Here is a 17,467-nt window from a genome sequence, read left to right on the forward strand (position 1 = left end):
GCAAAGGAGTCTCTTCACATTCCTGACTGTACCTGTCATGTCATTGAAAAGAGTTAGCATTTATGTGTGACTCTTAGTATACCATGAATATATCTATAAAATGAGTGCTCTACCTAGAAGTCCAGATACACACTAAGAGCTAAGATTAACAAAAATGTCTGCCGATATTGAAGCAAGAAAAAAAGAATATGAAGATTTTGTCCCGTAGAAGACAGAATCTCTCCGGGCTAAAATATCGGTACTCCAATCTTGTAATGCTGCAATTTTCCTGTCGAAGGAGAAGATAAGGCCGGAGAAGTATAAGCATCGATTGGAGACGAACAACGCTGAGGACGTCTACAGTGCTGAGGGTGTTCGTCTTCTGATGCTCATGAAAGAACTTCAGATATTGAATTTGTTCTCACTCTATGTTGAGTTTCATTCAGGTGAAATGGGCACCTGGATGAGATACTGGATAATGTCCGTAGGAGATAAAAATTGTAAAGAATCATATATGAATAATAACTATCTTTGTTTAACTGAGTTGTTCCTTTTTATTTTATGCAAGTATCTTCCTAACGATCAATACCAATGTTGCATGAATATATTTTGCACAAAAACGAATAATAGAGCATAAATGAAGCAAACTAAAAAATTAATGCTGAAATTAAATGTTAAGAGATAAGAAATCTTAGTCATGAGCCGAAATGAGCGATTGTTGTTTTTCCAGATTTGTCCTTAGCAGAGTTTGTGAGGCCGAAATTCCCCGTAACTCCAGCTCCTTTCCAATATTGATTTTGGTCTGCTGATTGTCGGCTTCTGCGTCACCATAAGTGCTTGTATATGCTTGATCATCATGCAATGTAAAGCACATGGTTGCCTTGTCATTATTTGAGCTAGTTGAAGAGTTTGAGCAGCAAGGTTCATCAGTAAATTGGTCTGATGGCTTCTGTTCTGCTCAACATCTGCTATTCTTCTACTAACTAAATCAATTTCAGTTAAATATCCAGTAGGTCAAGCCTTGATCTTCTTGAAATTGCAGTTGTTTGAGGGTACTTGAACATGATGTTCTGCCATTTGATGCATCGTTCAGAGGCGAGAAAGGAACCTCTCTCTGATACCATTTGTCAAGATCGTTGTGCTACTGGAAATAAACGAGTAGTGAGCTTTTACTGTCCTAATACTGTGATTTGTTGAATCAGCCACCTACTAATTCAGTATTGAGTTCAGTAGTGTGAGCCATTGAACTCTCCTTTCTCCTGTTTCTCCTTAGCAGTTAACCAACAAACATAAGAATGTGCGGAACAAGGTCTACTGAGAAGTTGAACTTACATCAAAGCAACTCCACTGGATATGGGTGTGCAATCAATCGGTCAAAACCGAACCGACCGAACCGGCCGAACTGATATTTGTAAAAACCGAACCGACCGAATTTTTTTTCTAACAAACCAAACCGATCGAATTTGTATATAAAACCGACTAAACCGAACCGATAGAAAATCGGTTATTTCGGTTTTCGACCGAACTAACCGATTTTTATTTGTTTTTTAAAATTTTTTAATTTTTCTTAATTTTTTTTAAAAAAAATAATTTTAGGTTATATATTTTGAAAGTATGAGATGTTTTTTTGTTGGGTGGGTTAGAATTAAAACATAGTTAGATATATGTAGTTAAAACTCAAAAATAAATAAATAATTATAGTTAAAAGTTAAGGCCCAATATTTATTTTTTAAAAAGCCCAATATTTTTTTAATTATATAAATTAATTTTGGTTTAATCGGTTTAACCGATATTTTTTTATAAATTTTTTTTCGGTTTTATCGGTTTGACCGATATTTTTCTCACCCCTACTACTGGATGTGTGTGTGTTCAACAGAAAATAACAAAAACATGAATTTGTTTCTGGATGTTCGGAGACTCAACTGCTCCTACGTCACTCTTTTTTCTGTTTCAAGAAGGTGTCACTAGAAAACTTTCACTAAACAGTCCTCCTTAGCTAGGAATTACCCTACCCTACAGCTGAGACTCCTAGTCACTCTACTGGTTTCAGCCCTCGACTGAAATCAGGTTACATAGGTTTGCAGCAACTCAAGTGTATGAATATAATGTTAACAAAACAACATTTAACACAATGTGATCCTAAAATATTTGTTTTACTTGAAGCGTGTGCTCAGTGCTCTTCGGTTCTTGATATGATCTGCAATGTAAGCTTGGAACTCTTCTACTGGTTTTATGTGAACAACTGAAAGTGTTCAGCCATTCTATAGCACGATATGAGTGATTGAGATTTCTTGTGAGCCGGATGGTTCTTCTACTGGCTTGTGGTCTCTATTTATAGAAATAGGAAAACGGTTATCTTGATTCAAACATATCCGTTGTATTATAGCCGTTTTCCTGTCTTTTAGTTCACTGTGAGAATGTACACTTTTGGGGCTGTACAATTCTGAGTCCATCAGTGTACGAAAGACTTTATCCAAAGGTTAATAGCTCTGACTGGTTACTGGAGAGCATATTTTATTCTTCCATTCTTCTTCTGCTGACTATTTCTGCTTTCTCTTCTACTGGTTGCTCTGTAGATATGCTCTTATGATTTGCTCATGTTTATCGATTAGCTACTGCTCTTCCAGAGTTCTGCTTCTTAGTTTTGTCAAACACCAAAACTTAGATAATTGATATCCTAACTGCCATGAATTGCGCTATTGTATTAGCGGTACATGGACAATGGCGAATAGTAGTTCCCACATGACGTGCACAAAACCACACCTGATTCATCCTTAATTGCAACAACAACCACAGTCCACACCATAAAAAGGAAGATCCGGGATTACAACTGCATCAACATTAATTAATTTTAACCATGCATGATGAAGGTGCAACCCACCTTGACTATGCCGACTGAATTGGAGAAGATGGTACAAATAGTTTGACATTGCAAAAAGTCACCCCAAACATAATTTGCACGAGCACTACGTACACGTTGAGCAGCGGTGAACTTACCATAAAAAACAAAATGATTATTTGTCAACCAAATGCCCCATGAAAAGATAGCAAAGACACTCACAGTTTGATACTAATGAACTCCAAAGATCAAAACTAGATGTACGTATTTTTAGACACCGTTTAGTTTGAGTGATAGGATAAGTAATACATAGATAAGTAATATAATGTAAATTAAAAATAAATAAGAAAAAATAGTTAATACATTATTTGATTTGATGGATAGATTATAATTTATTTGATTTAATTGATGTAAAATTAATAATTAATAAATGAACAAATAATATAACGAGAATAACACAAAATTAAATGTGATAAGTTATACATAAATTAATAATAAATCAAACCAAACAATACCTAAAGCCGTTCAAAATAGGCCTTGCTACAGCCTACTGGGTAAAGTCGTGGGCTCGTGGACAATAGGCAGTATGCAATCTACCGTATTGGGCAGGGCTTTTGGGTTTCCAGTAAGTATTGTTGGGGTGATATGTAAAAAGACCAAAACTTTGAGTGGCAAACGGCTATTGATTTGTACTATAAAGTCTTTTTATTCCAGGGTTCCGTTTTTCTTCCCATCGCTCCATCGCTCGCGCCATAAGGCTGCTCTTGAATCCCACACCATTCCATTCATGGCGAAAGAATCGTCGCCGGAACCGGAGAAGAATCAAGAATTTGGAACACCGGTGAAACCCAAGCGAAGAGGGCCGAGAATTCCTCATGAATACGAGGACGATCCCGACGAGCAATTGAAAAAAGAGAGAAGAATCAATGGGGCGTCGTTAGCTAGCCACAAGCCCAGTTATTGCCTGATGAAATTCGGTGGGAGTTCTCAGTGTGAGGGGGAAAGCCTGCGATCTCGGCATAGGAAGAAGCTGCGATGGCTCGTCAAGAAACTTATCAAGGCCCGTAACTGGACAGAAGCGGGTGGCGTATTGAGCGTGTTGCTTCAAGGGAGTGGCAGGGACAAGTCTCCCTCTCGGAATCGCGCCAAGTATTGGGTATCCATTTATCTTCTCATGGCCTTGATATTGTGTTGTTTTGTACCATTTCAATCATGAGATCTTATTTCTTTACTGCTTTTGTTTATCTCGGAATGACGCGTTTGGCGTCTTCGTTTTTGCGGTGATTGAGAGTTGAATAGTGGAGTCTGTTGTCTTTGGTTGGGGGAGGGCATCACGAGCACTTGAAGTAGAATTACATCAATTTCATGTTTCTGTTAACTAAGGATCACTCTCAAAATATATGAAAACTTCCCCGCCTCCCCTAGCCTTGGTGGTCAGCCCGTGTCTTTGATAATGGCAGTCATCCACAAACATCAATTGTGTGTCTGAAATCAAATGAATTTGATGGTTTTTACATTCCAATTCTCAGAATTGACCAGAGGTAGTTCGTTAGGTTTTTGGTTCAAGATTTTTATTTTTGAAAGAATGTAGTCCAGTATTCATTTAGCTTTTGATTGGTTGCATTTCCGAATTATGTAGATTTGGATTTTTCCTTCATAGACATTGGAAACACAGTGAATGCTTTTATTCATACTTTCTGCAGGCTGCATTAGAGCTTCTCAATTATATTAAAGATGGGAGTATCAACCTAAAAAAAGCCCGCAATGTTTATGAGCTGTGGATGAAAAAGATGGGTTCTTTGAAAAATTGGTCAGAAAGGGTACAGTACAGAAATATTATTTTTTGCTTCAGATCCAAGTAATGTTAGCCCTAGCGCATGCAAATGCTAGACAAAATCTGATCTCATCCAGTAGGCTTTTTTATTTAATTTTTGCTGCTTGTGTTGAACAGAATAGGTTTGCGGTGCAAGTGGAGTTTATTCTATTTTGCCTTCAAAATGGGAATATGGAGAATGCACATCAAGCAGCTCTTTGGTATGGTCCTTGTTTTTTTTATATATGCTTTTATTTAGTAGTTAGAAACATCTCTCTAACTTCTAGGGTTCTCCTATATTATCCTTTGTTAGCTCCTAGAAGTTCTGGAAAGTGCACATATTACTCCTGCTGTAAATCAGTCATCACTTTTACCTTGTTCTGGAAATCGCTGACCTCAAATGACAAATCTTTAGATTTTGTGAACTTCTAAATGCCACGTATATATCTTGCTTAGTTACACCAACATTGTTTATCAGCCTCATGCAGGAAAGGGGCTTTTGTAATGACCCTGTGTCAAATTTGGTTGTTGGGATGGTATTTTATCAGCTATGGTATTCTGGCATTCCAAAAGAATTACAGTTGACGGAGCTGGACTCCTCTGGCACGTTTATGCAATCAAATACATTCATGGGTGGAATGCACATGTCAATTAATAATTCTATGGAAGATGATGGTCTTGAATTCAGAGGAGCTGAATCTCCCTTACGAGGTGATTCAAACTCCTCAGTTGCCAACAACAAGGAAGCATTTGAAGAAAATGGTAACCGAATCAAAGAAGAACCAATGGAAATTGATGAAAAACTGGGAGAAGATATTTCTCACCCCAATCTTCAGTCTCAAGGTTTTTACATGAATTCTGTTAAGGTTAGCGAGCAAAGGGATTATTCTTTCTCTAATGATAGTGATGATCAGCCACATGCCTCTATTTTTTACACCCAAGGTGAGTTTAAGAATTCCCACGGTCCCACCTGCCTTTCTGTTTCACCACTATATCAACTGTAACCCAACTCTTCCAAGCTTTTGATAAATATAGGTCTTCCTCCATGGTTATTGCCTTTAAAATTGCCCGATTCTCATGAAAATTTGGAGGATGCCATGCAAATGCACAAAAAATTACGTACTGACTTCTATACAAGCTCGGTGAATTGCTTACGTGTTGCCCTGTACTCAACACCTCCAGTAATTGAGGCCTTTCACCCTTTAATACAGGTACTGCATCACCCTGTTTCACTAGAATAATTTGTAAGATTGTTGTTATGCTTTTTTGGAAAGCATCATATCAACTTTTTTGTAAATGTGACTCAGTCCCTATTTCTGCAATTTGGTCACATAATTCTTCTTGCTCGTGGGATTGTGAATCTGACCTCGTTGTTACTTATAGGTGGTTGTCATGTTCTGGATAAGTTTTGGGATCACCCGGTGATAATTGGCATAATCTAAAATTTATGGTATTAGTGTGACTAGTTTTATATGAGGAGGTTGTCCTTAGTTTTCCTTACTCTGCAATAGCAGATTTATTTGAAAGTTGATGCTTGCGTGCAGTATACTTACCCTGTTTGGTGAAATCCCTGCGCATATAAAATGTTTTTTCCCATCATTTCCAAATTGAATACAGACTATTTTCTTGCTCAGTAGTTGTTGTATGCACATTAGAAACAACCACTTGAGGCACAACTATGACCTTTTATTTCCTCTCTTTAATTTCTTATGTTTAATTTCCCGATGTCTTGATTGTCAAGGATAAAACAGGAGATTGCAAAATATAAAAAAAATAAATTGATGGCCAAAATCAGCAGCTGCGATTTACAATTTGTTTTTATCTTGATGGCACATTAATTTGTCGACAGTATTACCTCTTTTGGTGTTTTTGATGTTTTCATTTGTCAACTGTTAATTACCTCAGGCATAATGGCCTATACTCTTGAATTTATATTTCTGACAGTTTGGAATTTATATTTCTGACTGTTTGGCATTCTTAATTGTCGCAGATGCTGCTTCTTGGAGATCAGGTTGGCGAGGCCCTTGGTGAAGTCGAAAATATGTCTAAGTTTTCAGATTCGATTGTACATCGGAGGTTATGATTTTGTTTTATTTATTGGCTGTGTATGTGTAGTAGATATGGGTGTTTAGGTGAACAAATTGGAACATAAACAACTCAAAATACATAACCACCATGCATATGTGTGCAGAGAATCATTGAAGACAACTCATCAGATATATATTTGAATGTCGATAACTTTCCTGTGGGAATCATACGAAGATCTGTAATATTAATCAATCATCTTAAAACCAATTCCTTTCCCAATTCCTTTCCAAGTGGTAGACTCAGGATTCAAGATTAGGGGTGGGATTGGGGTCTTTGAGGGGAGGGGGCAAGTGTGTGATAGGCTGATCCAATGGATTTGAGGGGTGAAATGTGCATTTTTATGCTTAATATTAATTTAAATTTTAAACTTGTTATTTATAGTGGAGTGATAGCCCTCTCTCCCTGTCTACTTCTTAATCTTCTCTTATATATTATAACATACGGTCCATTTTCTAAAACTTAGTACATTGGGGGTCCCCGCAGCTTTCATTACCAGTTATATACTTGTGATGCATGCACAATAAATTGGGAATCAATTAGAGCACATGTTTGTATTTAAGGAATTTTGTTGCTTCTACTGCAGACTGAAAGCAGGCCTAGTGGAGCATTTTGATGGTGAAAATTATGTCAAACTCTGTACATGTTTTGAGGAAATTTTGAAGAAGGATCCAACATGTGGTGACTCCTTGGCAAAACTGTTTCTTTTACATCAGCGTGGTACGCTTTCAGTTCAAATGAGGTCTTCATTGAGTTTTCCCTTTGGTGCTAATGTGTCTCTAAATTCATGAACATCCTTGATCCTACTCTATAAGGTGCCCTGTGCCCCTGAGCATTCGTGGGTTGAATATTCTCAAAAACATGTTGCAGGGGAATACAACATTCACAATCTGGTAGAAATGATAGCCTTACACCTAGATGCCACATATGGAACCTGTGACACGTGGAAGGAGTTAGCATCTTGCTTCTTGAAGCTCTCTCAGTGTGAAGAAGATAGAATTTCCATGTGTGGTGATGACGGTGATCAATGCAGTCGGGAATTTATGGGTCACTCTAACAAGATCCCAGAAATATTCACTGATAGTGAATCTGGAAAATCATGGAGATTTCGTTTTAGATGGTGGGAGAGACGGCATTTCAACAACAGCATCCTCAAGTCAGATATGACTTCAGGTACTCTCAAAAAAAAATTCAAGCCCAGTTTGTTTTGTTTCGTGTCCAATGTATTACTATATAATTAAACAAAATGATTGAAACGGAAGATGAATCTCGAGCGTTTAGAATTTCAGTTTAACTTGTATAATTGCATCCGGTTTGTATGTTCTTTTGTGACGACAGGTGACCTGCAGCGGTTGACATACAAAGCAGCGGCGGCTTCACATATTTATGGACGAGACTTTAGATATGTCGCCAAGACAATCGAATATTTAGAGAAGGAAGCTGATATGGAAATGTATGCTCTTTTGCAAACGCATGTTTTGAATTCTGTTGGATTTTATAAAGCAGAAAACGGGAACTCTTTATAATCTTTGCATTTTATATATTATTATACTAAAATAGAAAACATGCACAAGAGAATCGCACAATTCTGCACTAAATTTCTTGGGTTTTAAATCCATAGTTTAATAATCAAGAGGATGCATGAGAAAATTGTGTTTCGATAAAAGTTTGTAAATTAATCTTCTATTGTTAAATGAATTTAGCAATACCAAGATCAGTAATAACACACACCCCATCCCAAACTGACAGTATCACATTCTTCAATATAAATTATCAAAGACATTTATTTTTTGGTTTTTTTGTTTGTTTTTTGATCAAAATTCTCAACAATTCCAAACATTCTTTGGGTAGTTGTGACATAGAGAAAGTGTGTGACTCTCTTATATCTCATGTATATGCGTTGACGCCTGACTCATACAAGGATTGACCAATAGTAATTTTTCAAAATATCCTAGCAACCACTCGATGCACCACTTTTCTTTTCTTTTCTTTTTTTTTTGTTTGGTTTCAGTGTGAACTATTTCAACATCATAAATGCTAATAACTTTCGTTTAAATTTTTTTGAAAAATAAACTACTTCTCTCTTTTTATTTTTTCTAACTATATGTATCGCATATTTCACGATCAGCTGTATATAAAAACAGATAGTTGGGTAAATGGATATTAATTAACCACAAAGTTTTAGGATAGAAAATTTTTAGGTGAAAAAAGGCATGGTTGGTGTCTTGGTGAAAATTTTAAAAACAAGTGTCTAAAATATTTGACATTTTGATAAATTAAAAATGAGTAATGCTACATGTACAACCAAATTTGTACAATAATTTTCACACTATAAAAAAATCAATACAAAATTTTAATTTATCAAATCTGACAATACATTGAATGCAAAATCTCACGATATGATATCAAAATCTTACGAAATAATAACAAAATATCACGATATAATTGTTGTAAATATCGTTGTACATATATTGGTAGTACATCTTAGATTATTCATTAAAAATAGGATATTTGTTTTTTTTTAATAATAAAAATAGCAATAAATTTCTCCCTCCCACCATCGTGACAATCATTTCATTCCAGCTACCGTGACAAAACACACTAGTCTAGTCCCTACCCCAATCCCCCAATATATATATATATATATATATTATTGCCCAATTATGATATCGTAACGTAAAAATTCTCCATTCTGCTCCGAGATTTGCACGATCGATCTATTGATTGAAGATGGCGGGCGGATATAGGGCGGAAGACGACTACGATTACCTCTTCAAGCTGGTGTTGATCGGCGATTCGGGCGTCGGAAAATCGAATTTGTTGTCGAGGTTCACCAGGAATGAGTTCAGCTTGGAGTCAAAATCAACTATCGGAGTTGAATTCGCCACGCGCAGCATTCGTGTTGACGATAAGGTGGTCAAGGCCCAGATTTGGGATACCGCTGGTCAAGAAAGGTAAATCACTGCTCCGCCGTCTTTTTCCAACTGTTTTTTTGCTCGGTTCCTCTCGGTAATTTTTTTTTTTTAAAAAAATTATATTTCCTGCTATCTTCATTTTTCTTTTCTTTTCCTTTATTTTTTTGATTCGGAAGTCACTGATTTTTCTGTGTTTAACTTAGTGAGAGCCTCGAGAGGGTTAGGGTTTAGTTAGATTTGATGTATCACTTTCAAAAAACGAAATTGTATCTGTCTTTGAAACTGTGATTAGGTTTTGAGGATGGGGACTGAATAGAAAATTGGATTTCAATGCAGTCAAATCTGCCGCATTTTACATGTACATACAGATTTAAATCGACTGGAATATGCATTTTGTGTCAAAATAAGGGGATAGTTTCTATCATGGCAAACGAGATCTAGTTGACAGAAATGACCGAGCTTTTGTGGGATGGAATGTCGAGCTCTAGCGGCTTGGTCTACAGTAATATTTGCAAATGCTTACAAAAAAAAATACTTACAAACTTTGTAAAGAAAAACCGGTAATCATATTTTTTTGCCCGAAATCCCAAACACTACCTATATGTTAGTAACTTAAAGAATCCGTTTTTTGTGTCTCCTTGTTACTGTCAAGGATCTCAGGAATTTGCATTGAACTGCATTTAAAAATAAGAAACAGGCTATTATTCTATTGCAAGTGTTGCCTACTGGAATTTGCCTCAACCCCATCAAGAAGTACGAACTTGTATGACGTTGGTGGAACCAAAAGTTTATGATCTCGGTTCTGCTGTTTATTTGTTGCAATCATTTATAAGCACATTAAGATCGTTATTTTTTGTCTACCTTCAGATACCGTGCAATTACAAGTGCCTACTACAGAGGAGCTGTTGGCGCATTACTTGTCTTTGATGTCACCAGGCATGTCACATTTGAGAATGTTGAGAGATGGTTAAAAGAGCTTCGAGATCACACAGACCAGAACATCGTGATCATGCTTGTGGGCAACAAGGCAGATTTACGTCACCTCCGCGCTGTTTCCACCGAGGATGGCAAAGCTTTTGCTGAGAGGGAGAAAACCTATTTCATGGAGACATCTGCGCTCGAGTCGATGAATGTTGAGAATGCTTTCACTGAAGTACTCACCCAAATATACCATGTGGTTAGTCGAAAAGCACTTGATATTGGAGATGATCCTGCAGCCTTGCCCAAAGGGCAAAGTATAAATGTCGGGAAGGATGACGTTTCAGCCGTGAAAAAGATGGGTTGCTGTTCCGTATGATTTGCCAAGTTATGTAGCGTTGGATTTGTTCGTATAATTCCAGGAATGAGATGTCTCGATAGTCTAGTCTCGTTCGTGCTCGCTACTCTTTCGACGACACACTCTGGTTCATGAGGCTGGTTTCTTTCAATTTTGGAGCTAGAAATGCAGACATCATTAGCGTTTTACTTAGCTTTCCCCCATTTGTATCGTATTGCTCATCGACTCTTGAGAGCTTGTGTTGTATTATGTTCCATTCAGTCTCATCCTTCCGATGCCTTTGCTTTGCTGCTTTTCGTCATCATCCTTGTTTATATATTATTCAGACCTTAATTAGTTTAAATCCTTATATATTAAGAATGACATTTAATTCCTTATTATTAATTATTCTCAGTTCATGCGCAGATAAAAAAAACTGAAATGTATATTTAGGACACCGAAGAAAAAGAATAGATAATTATGTATATGTGGTATTATACTCATGGTGATTTGTTCTGTAATATTGCGATTGGTGGATTAGTCGTTTACGATTGATGGATAAATTTGGGGAGAATTTTAACAAGAATGAGGTAAAGAAACTGTACGTTGCTTTATAAATAATTTTTATTTTATTTTTAAAGGGGGTATTATTGGGTTTTAAAAGAAAGTGGAGGCATTTTCGTATTTTGTGCTTAAATAGGGAGTTGAAACAAATGCCAAAACTTTGTAAAGGAGTGAGAACAAATATTTGCTGATATGAGGATCGAGAGCAAAGAGAAATTTGGTGATAGAAATTTATTTATCATTTGCCCATTTTCTTTACTTCAAAAAGTAGACGATTAAACAAAGTACAAATAAAATAAAATTGTCCTCGTTAATATCTTTTATTTTATCTTATATATTAAAAGCATAACAAGGTAAAAAATTATTTATTTATTTCAAAAAAAGCACAACACTATAAATTAAAAATCGATTCGTTGCATAATAAATTTGGGAAGAGGGTTTAACTGAAATCCATCTGATTTGCTGGTTTCGCCGCTATTTATTTGAATTCCTTTGAGCGGAGCCGACGGAGGACGCCTATGGGTCGGCCGCCCAGCAACGGAGGCCCCTCCTTCCGCTTCAACCAATCCGAGGTTATTCACCAAATCCTTGTCCCCGAACCTCATGTCTAATGAAGAGACATCTTGTTGATTTTTAGCTCTTTTTTTTTCCACCTAATGGGAAGAACTTTTGCCGGAGTATGATTTTCTCATGCGATGTTGTGAATTCCTTGATTTTATGCTCGTTCTTGAAGTATTACTTAGCACGGTATACTGAATTTGTGGAATTTAGCTTTATTTTTTGGCAAATTTTTCTATGGGGTTGATTGAATGGCTTTTTGTTTCTGTGTTTATGAAAGTTTATTGCGTAATGCTTTTTGGTGCACATGATGATATTTCCGTTGTTTCAGATTCCATCCCGACTTTATAAGCTTCAATTAGGGACGGACATGCCAATGCCAGGACGCTTATCTCAATCGTAGCATTTTAAAGTTTTAATTTTGCTATATTTTTCAATTTGGCCCCTAACCATACGTTCCACGAATTGACTAAATTTCCGAATCTGATTCAGGCTTTTCACTGTCCTTATATTTTTTTAGCATGTCTTCACTTAGAAGAGTTTACCATCTGTAAGATGGTGAATTCTCGTACCTTCTGTTTTGTATGCTACAAAGAACAGCATGTTTGAAGATGTGATTATGAGCATCACCTTTTGGTTATCTCGTGAAAGGCATGGAATTCATTGCACATTTAATTGAATTCTGTATTTTCCATGCTTAATCTCCATAATTGTCTCCATTTTAATTGAATTCTATATTTTCCATGCCACATCTCCGTAATTATCTCCATGCATGTATTCTGGTATCTGAAGCTGTAAGAATTTTCGGAATTCCAATTCGTTTTTGAAACTTATATATTTATTTTAAATTCAAAGGTTTTGGAAATGGATTCAATTTTGCAAGCACATGGTTATACCGTGCCGTCACGCGAAATACTTGAAGCTATTGCTCAAAGGTTCAGGTAGGGATTCGATGCTTATTGCATAATTTTTAACTTTATGATTTGTAACAGTTGTGTTCTTTGTGTTGATATAGTAATACAGCTGAGAGATCTGGGAAGGTGGAAGTTTCAGCTAAACAAGTAACTGACTTGTATCTTGTTTAAGTTCTTTCTACTATCTGTAAACTTCTTAACTATATTAATCTTATGGGACAGGTATGGAACTGGTTTCAGAACAGGCGATATGCCCTTCGAGCTAAAGCAACTAAGGCTCCAGCTCCTGAGCAGGTATACGTTCCTCCTGTTCCCAGAGACGATCAAGCTGTAGCGAGAAATTTGCCCCCGACTCCTCAACCCCAGCCTGTCAACTCAAGTATTACCATGTCCCTCTAATATTCCATAATGTTTTAATCATTTTCTGTCTTGAATCAGCGTCCTTAAAATATATAATTGTTTCTTAATATTTGTATATTAATTTCATTCAGCTACAGTGAAAAGTATGCCTCAAGTCACTCAGTCTGTGCCTGCTCCATCAGGTAGTGACGTTAAAATGATGGCATTACCTTCTCTTTCCTTTTCTTCTTACTCTCAATGTCTTAACATGGGATCGTTCTCATCGCTTTTGATGTAACTTCTCATCTTTCTCTTCCCATGTGTATGTACATTTTTTATGCTAGTCTGCATCTGAGCTTTCAATGGTGAGTGTCCATTAGCGGTGAATTCAGCAGCGAAAGGAACAGGAACAAGTTGCAAATTTCAAATATATTTTCTATGTATATATTCCCCACTTAAGTTATCGGTTGATACCTTGCATTCATGCTCTGTTCATTCCAGAAGATACAGGAGTTGTATGAAACATCCCATCTTTTTTCCTCTCATGTAGAATGTTTGATGGCTTTTAACTTTTTAGTTCTCTCAATCTCAATTTGGCTATTCACATTTTTCCAAATTGAATGACGAATAGGTCCCAGAAAATTAGATAATCATGGAGTTTGTAACCATAGTGCAGTGTTGTCGTCAAAAAATTTTCCTATAGCGACGATTGAGTTTCTACTGCAAGTGCGCAATAGTTTCCTCATGTAGTATGTTATCTACTATCTAGGGTATAACATACTGGCAGATTCTATTAGTTTGCCCTTTTTATGAAGTGGTGAAAATCAATTTTTTTATTTCATCTTAGTTAAACTTTTCTTTTTGTTCTTTCCTCTAGATTGATGTTTGCATCCTAGTGGATTGATTAAATAGTTATCTTTTAGCAGCACAAAATGCCATCAGGAATGCTTCGGATAATTCTCAGTTGGAGTTTGAAGCTAAATCTGCGAGAGATGGTGCATGGTTAGCCATTAGTTTGTTTAGACTTGCAATTTTTCTTAAAAAAAGAAAATTGTTTGAGATATTTCATTGGATGATTCAAGGTAACTACTAATTCCTATTTGAGAAGTCTGGCAATACTGAGCGAATGTATTTCTCTTGTCAGGTATGATGTCGCTTCATTTTTATCGCACAGATCCTTAGAGACTGCAGATCCGGTACTTCTCGATGCTTACATCTTTTTATACAGTTAATGAGGAAAGTTTTTGGCTAATTGTATTACCATGAGTCTTCGTGGCCGTTGTCAATGTCTTGTAAATGAACCTTGTCATCTCGTATTTCTAGGCGTGTCAGTAGGTTCTTGTTTGTAATCTTTTACTGCTCTTCTTTTCTCCATTAAGCAGGCTGTGTCAATAGGTATATGATTCTCTGTCATGCTTCTTTTATCCCTAGAGAATCTCCGAGTTCTGTTTTTCGATGAAATATGTTTAGTTTCTTTCTGCCGCTTCACCTTATGCTTCCTAAACACAGTCGTCGTACTTTCAGCATTAACTCATAATGACACAATCTAGATGACAATCTCAGGAAGTTCTTGTGCGTTTTGCTGGATTTGGTCCAGAAGAGGATGAATGGGTCAATATCCGCAGGCACGTGAGACAGCGATCACTCCCATGTGAATCATCAGAATGCGTAGCTGTTCTGCCGGGAGATCTGACGCTATGCTTCCAGGTGCACATTTAGTAGTAGTGCAAACCGATAACAAACGTCTTGCAGATTATACATCATGAAAAGTTTCTTTTTTGGCAAGATTTCCAATATTGTCATTTAAGATTTTTCTGCTTTGCTAGGAAGGGAAAGAGCAGGCCTTATACTTCGACGCACATGTTCTTGATGCCCAAAGACGGAGGCATGATGTACGAGGTTGTCGTTGTAGATTTCTAGTCCGATACGATCATGACCAAGCTGAGGTGTCAAAACATATCCAACTATTGTATATAGTAATGAAATCCATTTCAATGTCATTTTTATTGCGACTAATCAGAGTAGCCCAGTGATAATCTATCTGGTGGTGTTTGGTTCTTGGTTCTTGGTTCTTGGTTCTTGGATTCGAGTCGTACTGAGTGCACGAGTGCAAATCTTTTTTGCTTTTCTTTTTTCTAGAAAACATCTTGAAGGCAAGAATCTGAACTGACTTGTACTTCTTCTCTCGCCCCTCTGTAGGAAATAGTTCCTCTCAGAAAGGTTTGTCGTCGACCTGAGACAGATTACAGGTTGCAGCAACTTCATACCAGTTCTACAAACGTGAATCCACAGAAAATAGGTTTGGATCTTCATGTTGTGAATTCAACAAAAATCAGCGTCCCAGATGAAACCCAAAAGCAGCCAAAAACCGAGGAGCATGTAGATGGAGGAAGAACCGTTGCTTCTCCAGTTACTCCTCCGCATGCTCCTGCAACAGTAGAATCGACATTGGTTCCTTCAAATACTATCGAGACTAAAACTGAAACTGCTGTTGCAAACTCAAATCCATTAGATGCTGCTACTGTCCCTAGTGGCTCCAATCTAAGCGTGCAGCAGGGGTAGATTGTGGTTTGATTTTTAACTCCACCTTGTTTATCTTCTAGGTTAGGGATATTTTGTTTTCTATTCGGCATATTTATGACCAACGAAGGGACATGTATCCGTGTAAACATAACTTAGTTAATTTGTGTATACTATTATGAAATATAACTTCTCCATTCGCTGCATGCATACATATATCGAAACATTAGTCCCAACAAAATTGTAAACACGATCATAATATATAAGAAAAGTTTCATACATTGTGAATGTCGGTGTTATATTAGTGTTTGGTAATGGTAATCATTTTTCTACTGAAATTGAAATTATGAATGTGTCCGATATCATGTTGTCACATTAAAAAAAAAATTGAAATTTGACATCGTAGAACCGAAATTATATATAACTAATCGACTGCTCTAAAGATATAACTCCTCGATTGTATGTATAAATATATGCACTCTACTACACAATATTATGGAAACACTAATCTCAACAAATTTGTAAACATGACCACTACTACTTCCCATAGTATTCTGCATGCCTATGATTATATTCTAAACCACTACACTATACACAGATTCTAACACAGAATGGTAAACAGAAGAATACAACAAAAAACACCTCCTTGGCTAAATAATCAAGTCAAAGTTTGAGCATAGTGCTTTCTTCTGGTGACTCTAATATAGCAGTAAACAGCAGCGAAAATGGCGGTGACCAGCCCACCGATAATGACGCCCCCACCCGCTACGGATCCATCCGAAGAGTGATGCTTCCCCATCTTCCTGCTCTCCGGGGCCTCCGCTGCCGCACTCGTTCCCGTCTCGTGTCCCTCCGACGAAGGCAGTGTCTTTTCTTGCGCCGGTGGATTCGCTATTCCGTCCTTGGCAACCGGGTTCTGGAGCAGATTCCGGGCACCACGAAGTGATAGTTCGGCTTTCGTGTTCGCCGGAGACGAGTCTGCCGGTTGACACAGCATCACGAATACTGCCGAAAATGTGAGCAGAACGAGTAATAAGAGTCTGGCCATGAACGTGTTCGATGAAATGCCGATCACATAAAAAATATATAAAAAGGCCCTTTTTGGTGTGTGAATTGAAGGGTTGCCTTTAGTTTATCGCAACGGGCATAGGAAACTTGTCTGCAAAGAACTGTGCTGTGGGAATCTGAGGCTGTATGCGTATTTATAGAGAAATTTTGGAGGGTGGTGGGGTGGTCCAAAGTCCAAAGAAAGCAAATGCTAGCTGGTGTTGCTGGGGCGGTGACCTGTTCAATAATAATAAAGATTTAAGGTACAGCTTCCCTTTTAACACATTACTATGACCACTGGTCAACCTTTTACGTGTGTGTATCTGTGCATCTCACTATTTTTTTTACCAACGCGGAGTTAATTAATGGTTTGCCTTCTATGCCTTTTTGCCGGTTTTTTTCATGCCGCCCGTAGGGTACTACTCTGCGGGTAATGTATAACCCTATAATTGATCAAAATTAGTGAGTTCCATGTGAGCCCCACTGATTTTAATCAATCAAAGTTCACCACGCCACCCACAGGACACTACTCTGTGGGTGGCATCTACTTTACCGCCATTGCCACACTTCACAGTTCACACTGTATTTTTAATAATATTAAAATGAGGCCAAATAGTACATAAGATCCAACATTAGTGT

The 17,467-nt window shown here is 37.2% G+C and overlaps 3 protein-coding genes across 4 annotated transcripts; all 3 read left to right on the top strand.

The window, feature by feature from the left end:
• Positions 1 to 3,544: 3,544 nt before the first annotated feature.
• On the top strand, positions 3,545 to 8,252 carry LOC140892981 (uncharacterized). The gene is made up of 9 exons (XM_073302043.1): positions 3,545 to 3,974; positions 4,522 to 4,638; positions 4,770 to 4,852; positions 5,110 to 5,573; positions 5,667 to 5,842; positions 6,622 to 6,707; positions 7,303 to 7,436; positions 7,587 to 7,889; positions 8,055 to 8,252. Exons 1-9 carry the CDS (start codon positions 3,606 to 3,608, stop codon positions 8,240 to 8,242), a joined length of 1,920 nt encoding a protein of 639 aa, XP_073158144.1. The 5' UTR covers positions 3,545 to 3,605; the 3' UTR covers positions 8,243 to 8,252.
• Positions 8,253 to 9,294: 1,042 nt separating this feature from the next.
• LOC140892982 (ras-related protein Rab11B) lies at positions 9,295 to 11,161 on the top strand. Its single transcript, XM_073302044.1, has 2 exons — positions 9,295 to 9,670; positions 10,499 to 11,161. Exons 1-2 carry the CDS (start codon positions 9,447 to 9,449, stop codon positions 10,926 to 10,928), a joined length of 654 nt encoding a protein of 217 aa, XP_073158145.1. The 5' UTR covers positions 9,295 to 9,446; the 3' UTR covers positions 10,929 to 11,161.
• Positions 11,162 to 11,881: 720 nt separating this feature from the next.
• On the top strand, positions 11,882 to 16,019 carry LOC140890559 (protein SAWADEE HOMEODOMAIN HOMOLOG 2). 2 transcript variants are annotated; one of them, XM_073298433.1, is made up of 10 exons: positions 11,882 to 12,022; positions 12,864 to 12,949; positions 13,024 to 13,069; positions 13,145 to 13,301; positions 13,414 to 13,464; positions 14,185 to 14,263; positions 14,406 to 14,457; positions 14,825 to 14,968; positions 15,088 to 15,207; positions 15,461 to 16,019. In XM_073298433.1, the coding sequence occupies exons 1-10, from the start codon at positions 11,969 to 11,971 to the stop codon at positions 15,821 to 15,823; spliced, it is 1,152 nt and encodes a 383-aa protein (XP_073154534.1). In that variant the 5' UTR covers positions 11,882 to 11,968; the 3' UTR covers positions 15,824 to 16,019. The 2 variants fall into 2 exon arrangements, with proteins under 2 accessions (XP_073154534.1, XP_073154535.1); XM_073298434.1 differs by having other exon boundaries at positions 14,188 to 14,263.
• Positions 16,020 to 17,467: the final 1,448 nt, after the last annotated feature.

Source organism: Henckelia pumila, chromosome 3 (genome assembly GCF_033568475.1).
Source record: "Henckelia pumila isolate YLH828 chromosome 3, ASM3356847v2, whole genome shotgun sequence".
NCBI classification, from domain to species: domain Eukaryota; kingdom Viridiplantae; phylum Streptophyta; class Magnoliopsida; order Lamiales; family Gesneriaceae; genus Henckelia; species Henckelia pumila.

Coding starts and splice junctions, on each gene's coding strand:
- LOC140892981 (XM_073302043.1), top strand. CDS start 3,606: ATGGCGAAAGAATCGTCGCCGGAACCGGAGAAGAATCAAGAATTTGGA. Junction 3,975..4,521: donor GGAATCGCGCCAAGTATTGG/GTATCCATTTAT, acceptor TACTTTCTGCAG/GCTGCATTAGAGCTTCTCAA. Junction 6,708..7,302: donor GATTCGATTGTACATCGGAG/GTTATGATTTTG, acceptor CTTCTACTGCAG/ACTGAAAGCAGGCCTAGTGG.
- LOC140892982 (XM_073302044.1), top strand. CDS start 9,447: ATGGCGGGCGGATATAGGGCGGAAGACGACTACGATTACCTCTTCAAG. Junction 9,671..10,498: donor GATACCGCTGGTCAAGAAAG/GTAAATCACTGC, acceptor GTCTACCTTCAG/ATACCGTGCAATTACAAGTG.
- LOC140890559 (XM_073298433.1), top strand. CDS start 11,969: ATGGGTCGGCCGCCCAGCAACGGAGGCCCCTCCTTCCGCTTCAACCAA. Junction 12,023..12,863: donor TCCGCTTCAACCAATCCGAG/GTTATTCACCAA, acceptor TTAAATTCAAAG/GTTTTGGAAATGGATTCAAT. Junction 12,950..13,023: donor GCTATTGCTCAAAGGTTCAG/GTAGGGATTCGA, acceptor GTGTTGATATAG/TAATACAGCTGAGAGATCTG.